This window comes from Lissotriton helveticus, chromosome 10 (assembly GCF_964261635.1).
Source record: "Lissotriton helveticus chromosome 10, aLisHel1.1, whole genome shotgun sequence".
In the NCBI taxonomy this organism is placed as follows: domain Eukaryota; kingdom Metazoa; phylum Chordata; class Amphibia; order Caudata; family Salamandridae; genus Lissotriton; species Lissotriton helveticus.
Genome location: NC_136071.1, coordinates 524,327,381 through 524,346,537, shown reverse-complemented (window position 1 = coordinate 524,346,537; position 19,157 = coordinate 524,327,381). Strand labels below are relative to the sequence as shown.

Here is a 19,157-nt window from a genome sequence, read left to right as displayed (position 1 = left end):
CTCTCAGGGCTGTGCTAGGTAGAGCTGGTTTATATTGGAGTAAACATGGGTAGAGCTAGGCAGACGTTGAGGTAATGTAAAAGAGTGCTGCAGGTTAGGACAGAGATCCACTTGCATAACTGTGCTTGAAAAGTAGTACTGAAATAATAAGGAAGTTTCAGGTCAGGAAGACTCCTGCCATTGGAATCCCAAAGATGTTGAAAGTCTTGGAAAGGCAGAAATGTGTTGGTACAGAGTACTGAAACAGAATGAACTGGTGAATACCAATGAGACGTTGCACAAGAAGCACAGAATTACAGAAAACCAGCCGACGCTTATGCAGACACCAAAAGCCATAGGACAAAATGGACACAAACCAGCAGAACTTCAGGAAGCAGCATTCACCTCTTACCTACAGCAGCCTTTGCTGTCCCAGCATGCACCTGCAAGGCCTGTCCTTTATAACTCAAAGTTGCAGTAATGTTCACAATAACACCTCCATGAGCCTGCAGAAAGATAGATCAATAAATGTAGTGTTAGAGGGTTAAGTAGGGGGCTATAAGTATTAATGCTGCATTTAGGGGAAATTAAAACGTATATGAAGGCAGATCCCAGGCCTCCATCTCATTTACTCAAACAGGCTGAAAGCTCTATATCACAACACCCATGACTAATCGAAACCCTCTGCCAGAATAGAGAATCCGCAAGTGGGAATGTGTGAGATCAGACATCCCCTATACATATACTAGAGGCTCAATGGTTTTATGATTCCCATAAGTGCAGGAATGCACAGTGAAGAAAGGTGATAAGGAGGCAGATGGCATGAGAGTATTTACACTTCGTGGTAGAAGTGGACACTATCCTTCCACTCTGGCAGGATGTCCTACGATGCAGGAGGCCTACCTGGAAGCACTTTTCGAAAAGCACTTTGGACATGTTAAAGGTGCCCATGGTGTCGATGTCTAGCACGGTCTTGTACGCGTTGAATGACAGAGCGCTGGCTGGACACAAGAAGTTTCCTGCAGCATCTACACAGGTCAACACAATAAAAAGTGAAATAAGGAGATGCTAATCAATTTTTGATGGTCGAAAACCACTGTAGCAGTATTTATTTACGCAGACTGAAGCAATGGGACTGTTTAAGGATATTCTCAAAAGATATTTGGAGCAATAGTGTTGGGAATGAAAATCAGATCACAAGACACCCATCTACGTGCTAGGTTGACACACAACCTCAACATCTTCCAAATCCACTCATAATTCTAAATTCCCTTAAGGTTTTTCAGCCCCTCCCCCCCAAAATACGTACTGTTGACAAGAATATCAATGTGCCCAAACTCTGTCAGTGCCTGGTCCACAGCAGCTATGATAGTCTGCGGCTGCCGGACATCCACAGAGAGAGGGAGGCAGCGCTGACCGGTGGCAGTCACCAACTTCTTGGCAGCCTTGGGAACAGAAAAAGAGTTGGGGTAAGAAAAATCTAAGCATTTCAAGTTTGTATGAGCTAGTACGAAAAGGGTTTCCTGTAATCTTGCCGGTTGAATACATATTTACCGTGGCTTGTGGCATTTTACAGCATAAAAAATGAATTGAAAAAATTGTTTACTGCACTGTGTACCACTGCCACACATGTTCCTTCTGACATACCCACTGCTGTGAATAAGGAGCCGAGACAGTTTACTTAAACATACAACGTCCTATTCCACACAGAACTAGGGTATATACAATAATCAACGGCACGGACAAAGGGGATTTAGAACACCTCATCTTTCTGTGCCCAATACTCAAGGGGTTCTGGGATAGAGTGTTTGACTTCATAGATAACTCTTTCAAGTGCAAAATTGTAAGAGACTTCGCTTCTCTCACCATGGCATTCATCCAAACTGATCTCTCCTCAGAGGGTGAGAGAGAGCTAATGGACCTACTTCTAACCACTGCAGTCAAACTACTGCTTACGAACTGGAAGGATTCCACCAAAACTACATACAAAGGATGGCTCAACTGGGTCAGCCACCTCAGAGGAGCGGACGGTCTGGCACTACGATACTCGCCCTGGAAAGTCTCCTCCAGGGGTCTGTGGGAAGCCCTGGACAACAACCTGATACCATACGACCACCATAAGGAACCCGGCATGGTAGCGGGGAAGTAGCCCAAAGAGCCCGGTGGGGTGGGATAGAATCGGCCTGGACCACCCGAACTGTATTGTTTGATTTACTCCTTTCCTATCCTCCCCAACACTTATTCCTCCTATTTTTCTTCTCCTCCTCTCTCTATCCTTTATACTACCATCAACTTATAACCAGCACAAGGGGAACCTGCTGAAATGTATACTATTCACTCTATAACAACAACATAACGATAAGGTGGGACCCAAGGGAATATTTATAGACCGGGCTCTGTGTATATCCCCAATAATTACATAACAACAACAAAATACCAGAGGGTCTCGAGAGGACAAACAAATGATTTGTGGTGTGTGTGAAAAACTAGACAACAAATAAAATTGCAATGAACCTTAAATGAAAAAGTATTCTATGACAACCTGAGGGATGGTCAAAGATACCCATCAGTCACCACTCGGAACCACCCTTCATCATTTGGGTTTCTTCCATTACCATCTACCCAAGTGGGTTATTCTCAAAAAGAAGAAGATCAAGATGTAGATAGATCTCCTTGATTGAGAAAACCGGTAGTATGGTGTACCACTTCTCAAAATTAATGAGTGGAATAGTGTAAGGTGACTGATGCAGTGCAGTGCTAAAGGTGAAAAAAAGAATAAAAAGTAAAGTGTGTCTTAAAATTTGGATGAGGGAGTACAAAACAATATTTATTCAGGTGATACTCACTCCACCAATGTTAAAAATTTTGTGAAGTCAGTTTGGAAATATATACTGTCTAGAAATGGAACTAGGTCTACATGTTTCAGCAATTAGGGGACAACTATGTCCTTGCTTTCTTCAGGACCTTACGACAAATTGACTGCTACTGCAAAATTATAAATGTGAAGATGTGTTAATTAGTGACGAAACAAAATTCAAAGACAAGTACAGAGATCACCTGTGATTTCTAGGTGAAAAGGTCTTGTCTTGTTCCTTACAGGTTATGTCGTTCACATAACTTGTAAGAAATTAAGGCCTCACCCCACCTGGCAGTGGCTCAGGAGTAGAGTGAAGCACCGCTCTATCCGTCGGTACTTCGACGCCGGCGTCTGAACCGACTGGGGAGGCTTCAAAGACCAAGCTTCAAAGAAGACTAATAATTATAACCAATTGTTTGTAAAAGTATATTTTCTAGCTTTGCCCCAATAATACATCAAAATCACCTTGTAACTTGGAGCAAAATTGGTCAGTTTTTCACTAAAGAACAGATGGGTACGGAGGATATCATTAAGACTAATCAGTCAACAAAAAGGGAGGCATCAGGGTCAGGAAGCTGGAAACTGAAGGCCAGTGTGTCAGACTAGGGCCATCTGGATGGTATACTCCCATGCCTCAAAGGACAGGAATGGTCATTCCAACCTCAGGCATTCTGCACTTTTCAGATGCGGACTGTAACAAGGGTAGTAATTCCCTGCTCTACAAGGAATGTCACAAAACATTCCAAATATAGGAGGAGCCCCACAGCAAACCCCAGCAAGAAAGGCTGAAGGAGTTTGATTGAGACACTCACATTCCTAATAGAAATACATACAGCACAAGAGGTGAGTGATATTCAATCAAAGCAGTTCCAGGAATAGTGGTCAGAAAACAAAAGGAGTAAAAAGTAAATAATAACACCACCAGCTAAGCAAAGATCTGTTTCGACAGGAGGCTTCTGAAAATGCGCCACATTCACATCTTCATTGTAATCTCTGCGTCTCACTCAGTTCACATTCTCTGGGGTATATGTACACTCACCTCTGACACCCGCTGCAGGTTCCTGCTGGCAATAACGGTGTGGCAGCCATGCCTAAAAGAATCAGAGCAAAAAAGCATCACATAAGAGTGTAACTGTGGCAGCCCACCGTTCGCAATATGCTTTCCGGTCTTACAAAGTTCTGTATGTCTTTACTATGCAGAGAATGTCCACTTATCTCTACCAAACAGGTTACCTCCACAGAAGTGATAACCATCACATGCTCTGTCTAACCGGTTAAGAAACCAATGGCATTGGGCAAACTTTATCCGATAATACACCAAATTTGGATAGTCAACATTTCAAGCCACAACATACATTTTCAACACACAAATATTTAGCAGCAGCTCAATAACATCCAATAAATATGGTGTAACCAGCCCCAAGGCGAATTTGTAATTCTCTAACACCACCATACTGTGCCACATCATGTTGGCAGCTCTTCTGCTTCCCAGTGGTGCCACTGGGTAAACTGTATGGGCCCCCAGGATCACAAGGCACCAAGGTCATCTGAGCTCTGCCACAATCAAAGATGTACCAACATTGAAGTATTTTCAGTACTGCTGTGGGATAATCACAACACTGGAAAAGGAAATATACATCAAGATTATGCCATTTATCCTTACATGTATTGTGTGACAGTTGTGCACAATACCAATACTGGGACAGACTGAAGTATTGCAGGTCATGATGTATTCAAGCATATGCAAGAATCCTGCTGGGTCACAGTTCTGGCACTGGGGGCTATGCTGCTCAGAATGAATGTGTGTGTGTCGCACATATTTAGGGATTTTTTGTCAAATGTAGTAGGACTGAATTGTTGGAACAGAGAGTTGTTGCAAATATGGAGTAATCGCTGGCTCTATTGGACACACTGCGTACTGCCCCGATAATTATGGCAACAGGCCGCCAAGTATACGAATGAAGTGCTTTACCTCATGAAGATCTCAGCAATGCGAAACCCAATCCCTGAACCTCCACCTGTGATGAACGCCACTTGGTCCCTATTGAGAGGGAAAAGAACAAAGTAAGAGTTTTCAACTTCACAAACAGGCTGCTTGGTGTCTTCAGGCCTTTTTTGCCTGTCGCTAACTCCCTGTGCTTCTACCTCAAATACAGTAATCCCGCTGAAAGACGTTTCACAGAAACTGGGACAGGTATCCAAGAAGGACTTTCACTATAGCAAGATAGAAAAGCAGGAATTCACAAGGCAATGGCGTTAGCGGGTCTGATGAGATAAGTAGTTCTCTCATGCTCTTCATCTGGAAGAGCAGCGGTGTCTGCAGCTCACTTTGATAGTATAATTATAGGATGCATATCAGGGTGGAAAGTAAGAATGTATTTCATTAAGTACACAAAGATTAGAGTTTGAAACATGCACTTGATGAATCATTTATGCTGACAGCCAAATTCTTCAGATTACATCAGTGGACTAAAAGCCTAGAAAGTGGAATTCATCATGACAACCTTGTAAAAGGCAAATCCAATAAAGGAAAAATCAGTGTATCTAGAACGCCCATTTAGAGTGACTTTTAGAGTAAGTGCACTCAACAGGTGGATGGTAGCTACTATGCTCTCAAAATTGAACACCCTAGCTTTTCTACTACACTTTTATACTAACTTCACTACAGTGGCTAAGAACCTCAGAGTGAAGTTTGACAACAACTTGTCCTTTCAATCAGAGGTGGTGAGCATAGTTGGAAACTGTTTTGACCTTCTCCGGTTCCTGAGGAAGTACTTGTTCCTTCTTCTAGCCCCTTGCCAAAAGGTGGTGGTCTATGCCCTTATACTTCCCAGCTGGAATATGCCAATGCATTATACTGGGGTCTCCTTTTACACCAAGACTCGAGTTGGTGCAGAATGCTGCAGTCCAGCTCCTGCTTAACATCCCGAGGAACATTTCTGTCCCTGTCCATCTTCAGAAGTTGCATTGGCTTTCCATCCGGGCAAGAATGTAGTTCAAGGGATGGTGCTAGCCCATAAAAGCCTTCTATGGACTAGGCCCTAAATAGCTAACTAAGCTACTTCCTCATTATTATCTATCCAGAACTCTACGTTCTGCTGATTCTCTGCTGGCAGTAGTGCCTAAGTCGAAGAGATGAGGAGGCACCTACTGCTCTGCGCAAGGTACAGCCAGCTGGAATGCTCTTCCCCAGCACTTTTGTGCCACTAAGTATGCAGGCTCTTTTAAACATAGCCTGAAAACCTGTTTTTTAATGATGCCTTTTAGATTATGTCCTTCTCTTGTGAGATCAGCTGTTAATGAACCTGTAGCGCCGGGATACTCTATTGATTAGCTGTGTGCTTTATCAGCCCTTTTGATTTCTAAAATCCTACCAATAGAATACATACTAGTGAGAACAAATGTGGATTTTTATTTGCAGCTCACCGATTTCTCTAACACAAAATGACAAGAATACATATTCTTAGAGTATGACTGGCCATGTTTATTGGCAAGAGAAACTGGTCAGTTGCAGGTGAAAAAGTACGAGGGGGGAAAACAATCATTTTGGCACTTACTTGAGGATGCCAGGGCTGAACAGGTAATTGTAGCTGGAGAGGCAGTCATCAGTGTCAACATCCTCAGGAGGCTGGGTAGGGGACGGTGTCTGCAACATGGCGACTCCTGCCTGAAAGAGTGAAAAACACCCGAGTGACCATCATTATACCCATAACTTCCTACATCTGTATGTATGTGTCTTAGGTTCACACTAGCAAACTTTTTGAATTAGCATTATGACACATGGTTAGCAGTGCCTTAATGTAACAATCAAGACTAGAGGAGGTGGCCATGCAGTAGCACCGTCACAGTCTGGCCGCTCCCTGCTTTTGATATGGAGAACTTGGCACAGATATGTCTTCTAACTGGGTCAGAGGGCCAGCAGTCCAAACCACTGCAGTCCATTCTGTCATTCATGCAAATGATTACTACCAAGAAGACAGTGGCCGCTAACGTGCCACAAAGGTATATGACTGGATCTCAATTTAAGGAACTGAGGAAAGGGGTAGAGTGAAGCTCATTCGCACATGACACACTACAGGAAAATAAACAGTGACTCTTGTACATAAAAAGTGAAAGAGAACACAAATTTGAAAAATTAAGATATGATGGGAAAGGACCAGCCCTAAGATTCATAAAGAGCTCCTCGGAAAAACACAAAGAGCAGCCTTGACATCCAATACCATGCCATAACGAGCTCGCTCATACAATGTACATTTAATTGTGGTAGATAACTAGACGTCACAGACCGTCTTGTCCATGGTCAGCTTTTACACAGTTCTTAAAAGTTAAAGAGTTCGTCTTGTTCTAGACTTGACCTAAACTTCTTGGATGCAGTTGGTGCGGTGATGAATAAAGGCCCTAAGTTACAGATCAAACAAAAGCCATCTATTGAGTCTAGGTTTGCCACCTACAAACATTAGATCACTGTAAGCGGTTCGTGTGGTGGAGTCTCGGCGTTTTACACTAGGACGACTCTAGAGTCGCCAGAATTGCAGGCTTATCAAGGCTTGTTTCTGTTTAAATACTGTAGCGGGTGCGGATACAAACCGATTCCCATACTACAGGTTTCCTTTCACTTGCATTCATACGCTCGTTCCTTAAAACGGATACAAACCGATTCCCATACTACAGGTTTCCTTTCACTTGCATTCATACGCTCGTTCCTTAAAACTCTTCTATTTGGAGCTACGACTTGTCATATACAAAAAAGAAAGACATTTTTCATTGCTAGCCTTGAGAAAGTCCTTTCAGACGAAACACTCTGCCTGTTGCTTATGATTGGATTGTAGCAAAAAAATAAAGGATACATAAAAGGAAATAAAGAACACCTTGTGGACTTCTCTTTCATGATGATAGTTAATGCCTATTATACAGACTTGGACTGGCTTTGGAAGTGCCTCGGCATATGTGTAATACAAACATTAGATCACTGCAAGCGTGCAGCCTTTTCCCATTCAGCACCTAAAGTCCCTATCGCTTAAGAGCATTTAGGGCCTGATTTAGGGCTTGGTGGACAAAGTAAACTCAGACAGGGTGGCAGAGGACTTTACGTCCACCACCCTGCCTTTACTCCGATCGCACATTTAGAGATATCCACAGGCTCAGCAGACATCATTGTACATTGGCAGGAACCGCCCTCATGACGGTCCCAGTCAATGTAGGAAAAGTTTGACAGGCGGCCTATCAAAAAGGACGGCCACAGTCACATTTTTATTTTTCAAAAACAAATTCCCAAAGCGCAAGTTTGTTTTTGAAAAATAAAAAACCTAACGATCTCCACACCACAGGAGTATTCTCCCACGGTGTGCGAGTCGTCATTCTTTTTTTTCCTGTTCCTCACCACCATGATATATCTTCCCCCACCCTCTAAATTCGGCAGGAGGACCAAGAGTTTGGCGGAGAGGACACTCAGTCACAACAAAGCACTCTCTCTGTCAAACTCCAAATCATCCCCTCAGACTTTAGTCAGGGATTTATGGCGCACAATACAATCTAGGGCCTTTCCTGGAATAGATACGTTTCAACAATAATTTGATCAAATTCTCTGTAGTGACCATTGCTGGGTGCCCAGAAAATAGGGAGACAACTACACCCTTGTTGTCCAAGCAGGAACTAACATACTAAAATGTATAAAAGACAATGCTCGTACACCACTTAAGAAACATTTAACACCTAAAGTAGTTTATAAAATGTAGTACGTCAGATACTCGAGATAAAATATTTCTATTTATTTTACTTGTTTGAAATAATTTTTTTGAATACATGCACAGAACAACAACATTTCAATGCTGCTTTCACAATTCACATTTTCACCCTATTCATGGGTCCCATATTCAAACAGAGACGGTGTGACTGAATCCTGAGAATTCAGCACTGGATTGGCACTTTACCCCTAATCTAAACATACGTGTTAAGTGGGCGCACTATAAAGACGAAAAGGTAATATACTTCTTTAGAATGCCATTGCAGCCTCAGGTTCTCATGTGGCCGATCTGGCAACATTCTCAGGCCGCTTACTGTCACATAATGCAACCAGGAAGAACGTACGAGTAGGTTTACAAGATGTCACTCACTTAGCTTGTCTGCAAGAACTGTTGTGTTGGTTTTGTATTGCAGCAATCAGATACAGAGAACAACACATTCCATTTATGCTAATCAGTGAAAAATCTAAAGAGTGACACTCAGTAGATCATAAAGCATGGCTAAAGAAAATCAGAGCTCTTTGTAAACTTTGGACTCAAAAGTAGCTGTGCTTATCTATCAAATTAAGTATTTTGCAACATGTGCGAACTCTTGCAATCAGCTGGATTGCATCACTACTTACACAACCAGCATAAGTGACATAAGATTTGGTGGCAAACTTTTAAGATTTTGACCTTCCCCCTTCAGCCTGAGTCTGCCCCACTGGTGCAAGTTATAGATCCGCACTTATGTTATGTTGCTAGGGCGCACAAATACCCGTGGGTGTCTCGGCGCTGTGGACTGTAAGGAAAGAAGCGGAGGGGGCACCATATTGCTCAAATAGCTAGGTTTTTACTTGATTTCTGAAAGATAGCAAAGTGGGGCGGGTCTTAATTTGTAGAGGGAGCAGATTCCATAGTTTATCCGTGGCTGCTATAAATCTTCTGTCACCCCAGTTGACTTTCTTTGTTCTGGGGACGATCAGAAGGTTTACATCTGCCGAACACAGTGCTCTGCTGGGCGCGTACGCCAGAAAAGTTTTTTTTAGGTATTCAGGTCCTGTACCGTGAACTGCTTTATAGGCAATGCATAGCGCTTTAAATTTAGTTCTGCTTTTTATGGGCAGCCAGTGAAGCTGGCGCACCATACTAGAAATTGACTTGAACTTTGGAGTAAATGACAGTATCCTGGCGGCTGCATTCTGTATCAGTTGCAGCCTGTTCAGAACCTTTTCTTGGGCATTGATTAAAAGGCCATTGTAGTAGTAAATTTAAATTTAAATTTAAATATCATTTGTAATGCGCAACTATGCCCAGTGGGCGTCAAGGCGCCTAAGTCAAATAACAGGCTGTTAGCAGACAGAAGTAGGACCTACTGATATGCATTAATAAAAAGCCAAGTTTTCAGTGACCTCCTAAAGAGGTCGAGGGAAGGCAGTAGTTTGATTTCCAGGGGGAGTGAATTCCACATCTGAGGTGCCAGTATGGAAAAAGCTTTGCTCCCCCATCTAGCCTTCTTGGCTCTGGGAATTACCAGTTGATTAAGCTCACTGGAACGTAGGCATCTGCTCGGAACATATCTAATGAGTAACGACCCAAGAGCATCAGCCGAGCCTGCGGTTAAAGCCTTATATGTTAGGCAGAGAAGTTTAAAAGTGATCCTTGAAGGAATGGGGAGCCAATGGAGGTTCTTCCTCGCTAAGGTCATAGATGCCAACCAAGGCAGAGCGAGAGCAAACCGAGCAGCCGCGTTTTGTATAACCTGCAAACGCTGGAGCAGGCCCTTATTGGCCCCGGCGTACAGTGAGTTGCAATAATCTAGCCTTGAGCCAACAAGGGCGATCACCACCTGTTTCCGAGCCTGTGGGGACAAATAGTGGACGATCCTTTTCAGGGTCTTGATGACACCCCAACAGGTAGCCACCGTTCTGTTGACCTGAAGCTCCATGGAGAGCTTAGTGTCAAAGATGACGCCAAGGTTCCTGGCAGATTGTGTAGGTATAGGGCAGTCACCTAGAGAAGGAGGCCACCAATCACCTGACCACATGCCCTGGTCTTTGCCAAAGACCAGGACCTCTGTCTTATCCCCGTTCAACTTTAGGGAGTTGGAAATCATCCATTCTGCAACAAGTTGCATGCAGGCCCTAAAGTTCGATGCGGTTTCATTCACAGAGTGGGTCAGGGATACCATAATCTGCGTGTCGTCGGCATACGACACTACCTCCATCCCCTGAGATCTTACTAGTCTTGCAAGTGGGGCCACGTAGATGTTGAACAGGGTCGGACTCAATGCCGACCCCTGTGGCACCCCACATTGCAAGGACTTAGCAGGGGAGAGGTACTCACCTAGCATGACACGCTGCTCTCGTTGATGTAAAAAGGAGCTCAGGAGACTAAGAGCCGGTCCTTCTACCCCTGCCTCCCTTAACCTGGATGTTAAAGTAAGGGGAGACAGGGTATCGAAAGCTGCTGAAAGATCTAGCAGCACCAGTACGGTGGTTTGACCCGAATCCACTTTTCTGCGGATGTTATCCATGACTTTCGTCAAGGCAGACTCTGTGCTATGTAGCTTTCTAAAGCCATGTTGGGACCCGTCCAAGAAGCCCGAGGTATCAAGGAAGTTTGAAAGATGGAAATTCAAATGGGTCTCCAACATCTTAGCAGGGGCCGGCAGCAGAGAGATGGGTCTAAAGTTCTTCAGTTCTCCAGGGTCTAAGGTGGTCTTTTTCAGCAGCGGCTTTACAATGGCTTTCTTCCAAAGTGACGGGAAAATGCCCTGTTCCAAGGCTCCATTCATTACTTCCAACATCGGAGGAAGAATGATCTCTCTGCAGTTCTTAAGTTGTTTCAGAGGAACTGGATCAAGTGGGGAGGAAGATTTTGTTTTGTCCAACAGACTGTTAAGATCCTCTAGAGAAAGAGCAGGAAAATGTTCAAGGGACTGAGGGGAATCCTTATTCCAAGCTTCCAGTCGTTTAATTTGAGAGAAATCCTCAAAACTAAGAGAGTTCCTCTGCGACTTTAGAGCGATGTATATATCATCTATCTTTTTGTAAAAAAAGTCTGATATATCGTTACATAGCTCCTGGGAAGCAACTACCGGGTCAAGAACCTGGAGAGAGCACAAAGAGTCAACTATATTAAAAAGCTCTTTAGAGGATGTTAAGGCACAGGTTAAGTTGGAAAAATAGTCCTGTTTTTCCTTAATGACTCTATTTTTGTACTCTCGTAATAGGATCTTATAGCCTTCTCTATCTTTGGGATCCCAGGATTTACGCCACCCACGTTCCTTCTGTCTGCATTTTTGTCTGAGAAGCCTCAGATCGGCGGAGAACCAGGGGGCGGTTGGCTTCCGTCGAGCTGCAGATTTCAAGGAAGAAGGGGCTAGTTCATCCGCGGCTCTGGTAATAGCATCAGTGAGTTCTTGAGCCGACTCATCCACCTTCCGCTCAGTTGAAATATTGATGTTAAAAATAAAAGGGGCTAGAGCCTCATTAGTAAAGTTCATGAAGCTCCTTTTAGATAGTTTTTTGCCAATGCCCACAGTAACATCAAGGCAGGGGATGTCTAAGGACAGCGGGACTGCTAGATGGTCAGACCAGGTAATAGGTACCGGTATACCAACATCTAGTCTAGAATCGTTAGAAAAAATCCCGTCAAGGATATGCCCTGCCTTGTGAGTCGGGTAGAGAACTCGTTGGACAAAATCACATGCCTCCAGAGAGTTAAGCAGAGAGAGGGTATCTTTCGAAGCTAAGTCCTCTAAATGAAAATTAATGTCACCCAGAATGGTGAGATGAGGTCTGCCAAAATAAGGTTCCAAAATTCTAAAAAGTTCTGGGCAAAAGTTGGTTCTGGACCCAGGAGGCCTATAAAGCAAGATACCAGAAAAGGAACTTACCGGGGTGTGCACAATACAAAAGTATAGTGCCTCCAAGGGATCAGTAGAGACCGATAGGGGTTTTATGGTACAGGAGAGAGTCGATTTAAAAAGAATAGTAGACTTTTGACATAACTTGAGCACTGATGAATGTTTTTCTGGTGCTAGTCGGGAGGAAAGGTAGCAATTTCTTTATCATCCTAAAGACATAAAAGGATGAGGAGACCACTGCTTTGACATGCTGATTGAAGGATAGGCTCTCATCAAATACAATGCCTAAGTATATGGCCTTCTTGGCAGGGGTGGGGAGTGATCCCAGTTCAGCTGGCCACCAGGTCGGAGACCATCCAGGGGCAAGGTTACCAAAGACCATTACCTCGGTCTTATCTGAATTTAATTTGAGGCAGTTGTTTGCCATCCATGAGCTAATGGCCAATATGCCATCATGAAAGCTAGCCGCAACTGCCTCCCCGTCTTTGTGCACCGCTAGCACCAATTTCGTGTCATCGACATAAGACGTGAGGCCCATTCCAAAGGATTTAATTACTTGTGCTAAGTCTGTCACATATATATTGAACAAAGTTGGGCTTAGCGACGAACCCTGCGAAACTCCACAGGGGAGAGAGAAAACTGATGAGTCATATGTGATTTGGCACCTGGTGCTGCTAACAGGGTTCCATGCACAACAGTTTTGACTGCATTACAGCGATATGCATTAGATATCTTAATGGTGGGTTTACTCCCCTATGGGTCCCTTCTCTATACACCCACCGAGGTAGTCCTAATAAAACACCTTTAAGTGTCCCAGTACATTGTCTCCCCGACTACTCCAGCTAATGAGAGGGAACAGGGGCACATACAGAAAAACTATCAATCGCAAAGTATATAAGAACCAACTAGCTGACAAACAAGCATTTGCAATGCAATAGGTCTCACATTAGACACATTTTGAAGTATTGCAGTTGCAAATAGCAATGTTTAATATGCATGAATTTGCAATCAACCCGTGGTGGGGATCCTGAGAAAAACTAAGCAAAGCAAATACATTCCAGATAAAAAGTAAACTCCAGCATTTTGTGTGTCCTTTAGAGGGAATGGGGATGGGAGGAGAGAGTGCATGGAGAGGAGAGGAAAAGTGAAGGGGACGGGTGGGGACAAAGTGAAGGGGCAGTTAGATGGCAAAGAAAGATATCAAACAGCTTCCCTGTGCCCAACATTGCAGTGAACCAGGAACCAGGAGGTGGTAGGGAGACAGAGTTTTTGCTGCCCATTTCCTGACATTTTAAAAAGCAATTTTCCTCCACCCGTGAGTGCCTCATTTTCACCTGTGTTGTTTGTGGGCTTGATATTTTAATAACTGAAGTTTTTATCTGCCCATGACTGCTTTAATTTACCTGTTGCATTGTGGGCTTTGTAGTTCAAAATCTACTTTTTGATCTGGCCATGACTGTCATTTTAAATTCATTATTTGTGGTCTTTGTAGCAGCAAATCTGCAGTTTGAACCTGCCAGTGACTGCTTGAGTTTGCCTCCTAGTGTCTCCCCTAATCTGTGCTCAGACCTGTGGGTAAGCAATCCACCCCCAGCTCCCTTTTGTCTTAGCAAGTGAGTGAAACAAGATTACTACCCCCCCCCCCCCCCTAGAAACAAACATACTATACCCAAGCAGAGTGGGCTCTGAGACTGCAGTAATCTGCTCTTAGTCAGTAGCGTCTGCTACCAATCAGGAGTGGTGGGCGTGGGGTTGTGGTGATGGGGAGGAAAAAAATACTTACCCGCCTCTCCTCCGTCCTCTTTTTCCTGTTTCCGCTAGCAGCAGGAAGCACCCGGGCTCCCCATAGGCAATCACAATGCTGCATGACGGGGACTGGGAGGCTTTGCATGTTACTCATCAGGCTGTGTAAAACACGCCTGGTGCGGAAGACGCAAAGTGAGCCCGAGAGGACTGGCCAAGCAGTCATGCGCACTTAAGGAGTGCAAACCACTCCTCTCCTTGCTCTGGCCCCGAGAGCCACTGACTTTAATAGGAAAAATAAGATGATAATAACTATATATTGTTATAATTTTTTTTCCCTTTAGAGCTGTGGGGAGATGCTCCTCCACCTTCGTTGAGGAGACGCCACTGCTCTTAAGTGTTTTAAACTGTGTTTGGAAAGTGATTGTAGAACTCGTTATTTGGCTAGGAGACTCGTTTTTTAAGCTGTTGGAAAAGCAGTATTGTTGGAGGTCTAGATTAGGCCCTTACCTGCTGAACTCCAGAGTGTGGATTGAGCCTGTCTGCAGGGAGATTCTGAATTGAGGAGCAGATCCCATTCCCCTGCCCAGCAGCCTGTGGTCACACACACACCTTATATAGGCTGCTATTGGACGTTACATCTGTGCACTGATTGGTGGCTGTAGCTGGTGTTTCTATTGGGCTTAGGGTTCGTGTTCTGACTGGATGATCAGTCTAGGGTTCGGATTTGTCCCTGGGTCAGTGATTCTATTGTATGTAGGGCTTAGGGTTAGAGTTTTGATTGGTGGATATGTTTAGGGATTTTTGTTTGGTGGCTAGGGTTTCTATTGGACCTAGTGTTTGGTTTCTGATTGGCTGTAAGAGCTTGGTCTCCTTTTAGTTCTAGGGCTTAGGGCTAGTGTTCTGATTGGTTAGTATTAAAAAAAAACTAAAACTGAAAAGCCCTAAATGCATTCCACACTCACAAATTTTCAGTTTTCGCAGACCTGTGGATCAGTGGATGACAAGGAGCCATCCCAAACTGCATGCTTCAAAAACAGAAATACTTATGTGTAGCGATTGGAAAAATTATGACCCACTCACCACATTGCCTGATGACCTGGGAACACCGCCTAAAGTATCGAAGTAAGTAAAACACTTCAGAATTACCATGAACTCCAAGCCATAAATGAATGTCCAAGTGGCCAAACTAGCAAGATCAAGTTTTGTCTCAATAAAAATTCAGCGATGCATCTTCCGCCACATGGGATTTCCACACAAGGTCCAGGCTACTATTTCTCTTGTTCTTTCTAAACTCATTATCACCAATAGCCTCTACCACGGATCATCTTTAACACCTATGAAAAGACTACAACAGATTCAGAACTCTGCTGTCAGACTACTCTTACATATAAAGCCACAAACCCACATCTCCCTGGCCTTGAAAGCTCTACAGTGGTTACTGGTTATCAGAAGATCCACATTCAAGCTGCTTTTTATTACCCACAAAGCAATACATGGAACAGAACCGCTTTTCATCAGGAATAAAATCACAAAATACATTCAACAAATGAACCTTCGCTCTAGATTGGCAACTCGCCTCAAAATCCCACCATACAAGAAAAAAAACATAGGTGGCACATCCTTCTTTTTTCAAGCAGCCGAATATGGAACTTTTTACCCCCAAACATAAGACCCACGGATGACCTTATCTTCAGTAGACTACTGAAGAGTTGGCTCTTCCCCACATAACCACCATACTCAAACATAAATATACAGCATATCCCTCTGTATATAAACACTTATTTGGAGTATAGATTTGTACCTACATATGTGTATTGCTTTGTATTAACGTGTATAACAAACGTTTTAAAATATATATTCGTTAGTACTGCCTAACAAATGTACATATTACTAATGGTTATATTATTCTATGCCGAACATGTATATAGGTGACTGCATAAATAAATAAATCTTTTATCATATAACTATTTATGTCTAATTGATTCACTATTAAATTACAAAACAAAATTAATTTAAAAAAATACGAATCAGAAGCCAGCATTTACAAAGGACAATGACAAGCCAATGAAAAATATGGGCGGAGAGTGGGCGGAGCTTCATTTCCTTATTCGAATAAAGCATGCCTCGCAGAGCATCGCATGCACTGCACAGGCTCGACCTAATGACAAAATAATGTATTGATCTATTCAGAAAAGTTGCTGCTTTATACCTTATACTTTACATGTTGTTGCTGAATAGGCTCGAAAACCTGCTGCATGATTTGGTCCTCTCTTGCAGCATAATTACAGTGACCGAAGCGAAATCTGAATGACACTCCAATAGGCCTAATGAATTAACACTGCTGGCTGAAAGTCCCTTTAAATAAGTATAGTGTGTGTGTATATATGTGTATAAATATATTTTATAAATTATCAAACGGTCTTGGCTAACACCAGACCTAAAAATGACGTAATTGGCACAAAAGCCTTTGGAAGGGGTCTTTAAGTATGGCATCAGAAAGGATTTCCACAGGTTTTTTGTAGCTTGAGGGAGTTGGTTAATAGTTTTGGAGATCTTGGCCATCTCCACATTGAATTCTCTACCCACTTATACAAAGAACATGTAGAGAAAAGATACCAGTAATAGAAATCCCCTGATCTTCTAGTGGTCACGACAGTCAGAGAAACCGGGCCCACAGCCAATTAGTCAGCTGGCCCTATGACATCACACACTGCGCACTTTGTGCGCAACACGTGCACTACCGTCGTGTCGCTCCAAGGGCTTGGTAAATTTATGAATTTAGTCAGCCAATCACAGCAAGCTTGAACAGGGCACCTCCCTTTCTTCAATACTTTGGGTTATCAAAGCTCAGAGAGGGCATCACGGGTAGCCCATTGGGCTGGGAATCAGCAGAATCTTATTGGTAATAAATTGGACGGTGAATCTCGCTATGGCGTTCGAACAGCGGAGAATACCTGTTTTTATTCCCTGGCTTGTCTGATCGCACTTTTATTCAACCACACTTAAAATACTTGGTATGTGCACTTTACCTTGCAAGCTCTGCTGTGGAGCATACAACCCCCCCACCCTCTGACACAAACGCCTGCACTGCTACCACTACACAACGTACAGTACCAATCTCCAATGCTAGTTTGCCCTGCCTATACATTCAAGAACTGCCAAACGTAGGTGTACAGTACTCCTTTCTTTGCTATACCTTAGACATATCCCAATTAACCGATAATGTATGAGCCATCCAACGCTGTCTCGCCTCAGTCTTTCCTGAGAATGTGGGATGTTGATTCTCCATAGTGACACGCACTGCGGTTTCGCCAAACACCTGCTAAAACTTTTCTTTAGACGAGTATTAAAGCCAGTCAGTCTGGCTTATAAATGAACATGTAAGTAAATGCCTGTGTATGTTCAGTCAAAGGGGTCAGTCACTCTTTTTGCCCGCTGCTGCTGCATTTGCTCCAAGTCCATCATTCCCGCTTATGAATCCTGGTCTGTGTCGGTAACCCAGGCAGTTCATTATGTACTTTTTAATCATGTAAACTTTCTGTACTTGGGATAGTTTGATAGTTCTTAGGCTGTTGCACGAGCTGATAGTAACTTGGGGTGTAAAAACTGAAGAGGGGGGGGGGGGTAATGATGTAAATAAGCCCTAACTAAATGTCGTACCATTTCTTTTATGTAAAATTAAAATATATATAAAATGATAACGTCCCGCCAATGCCTCTCTGCAGAGGAAATCAGTTGTTTCAAAAGCACCACAACAAGGGGTTTATGACAGCAGTACCAGGTGTCGTCTGGTATATGCTGTACTTTGTTCCAAAGAGTTGAAATGTTACTTTTATGAACGTGGGGAATAACCTTGCAATCATGAAGCCCCAGGGTGTAAATCTACTCCCATATACTGCTTTAAGATTACCCATTGTTGTTTTGAAAGGTAATCAGTAATGCCTGAAACTTGATTTTAATTTGGTTTCTCCATGCTAAGGCAGTTATTTCTCATTTACACTGAACAGGTTATGTTTTTACCCTTTGAGGTGAACATGAAACGTGGATACGACTTCCCATTGACTTTTACTTTCAGAAACAGAAAGCAAAAAAAGTGTAAAAGAAGAGGTTTCTGACCGCCAATGAATGCATAATGAAACACTTCACTAATCTTAAAAATTCTCACTGATTTCCTTTGAGCTATGGGAGTGAAAAACGAGAACCACAGAGTTAGAAGGAGGGTTCAGTGAAAATGCATCGAAATGACTAGAAGCAAGATTATCATCTCTTAATTAATTAATTTAGAAAGGTTCTATAGTGCAGCCGCTAATGTGGAAGCAGTCCGCGCTGTTATTAAATAAAGCAGGGTGCTTATCTGAAAACAGCCCGCAATATAAAATCAATCAATCAATAAATAAATAAACGCAGCTGCTGAAGTGAAAGCGGACTGTGCGTAAATTAAATAATTAAATAAGAGCAGCCACTGTAAGTAAAACGAACAATGCAGTGATTTAACTAAAAACATTACAAAAGCATGCTGCGATGTCGTGGGTGGAATAGGGTAACGTCATTAAAGAAAATAGTGCTCACCGCCTTATAAAGCATACAGTGTAACGACACAAGTAAAAAGTCCAATCATTATGGGAGGTTACAAATGCGACAGGGTGGTACCAAGGAGGGGCTATTAAGCCTATGTACAAATGAAAAGCAACGATTTTGCAAGGACAGTAACAGTAGCCAATTGAAAAGATGGGCATGAAATGGGCAGAGTTACAAGCCTAACCTTAATACAGCATGCCTCGCAGAGCAGCGCACGCACTGCCCAGGTTCGACCTAAAAAAGGATGCCCCATAACTAATAAATAACATAACTAGTAACAGCACATGTAATAGGGGCAGTCCTCATGGGAGGTCAGAAACGTAGAAAAGGAGGGACCTACTGAGCTTATTAACCAACGAAAAGCAGACAATTATGAAGGACATTAAGGGAGCCAATTAGAAAGATG

General features: G+C 43.1%; 1 protein-coding gene across 2 annotated transcripts in view; it reads right to left on the bottom strand.

The window, feature by feature from the left end:
- DECR2 (2,4-dienoyl-CoA reductase 2) overlaps positions 1-19,157 on the bottom strand; it is a 62,682-nt gene that overhangs the window by 29,094 nt on the left and 14,431 nt on the right. For both annotated transcript variants that reach the window (XM_078663048.1, XM_078663047.1), the window contains exons 2-7: positions 6,394-6,503; positions 4,809-4,877; positions 3,876-3,927; positions 1,289-1,424; positions 883-1,007; positions 392-485 (exon numbers count right to left, since the gene is read on the bottom strand). In XM_078663048.1, coding sequence (XP_078519174.1) covers positions 392-485; positions 883-1,007; positions 1,289-1,424; positions 3,876-3,927; positions 4,809-4,877; positions 6,394-6,503 — 586 coding nt within the window. The remainder of the gene's footprint in view (positions 1-391; positions 486-882; positions 1,008-1,288; positions 1,425-3,875; positions 3,928-4,808; positions 4,878-6,393; positions 6,504-19,157) is intronic.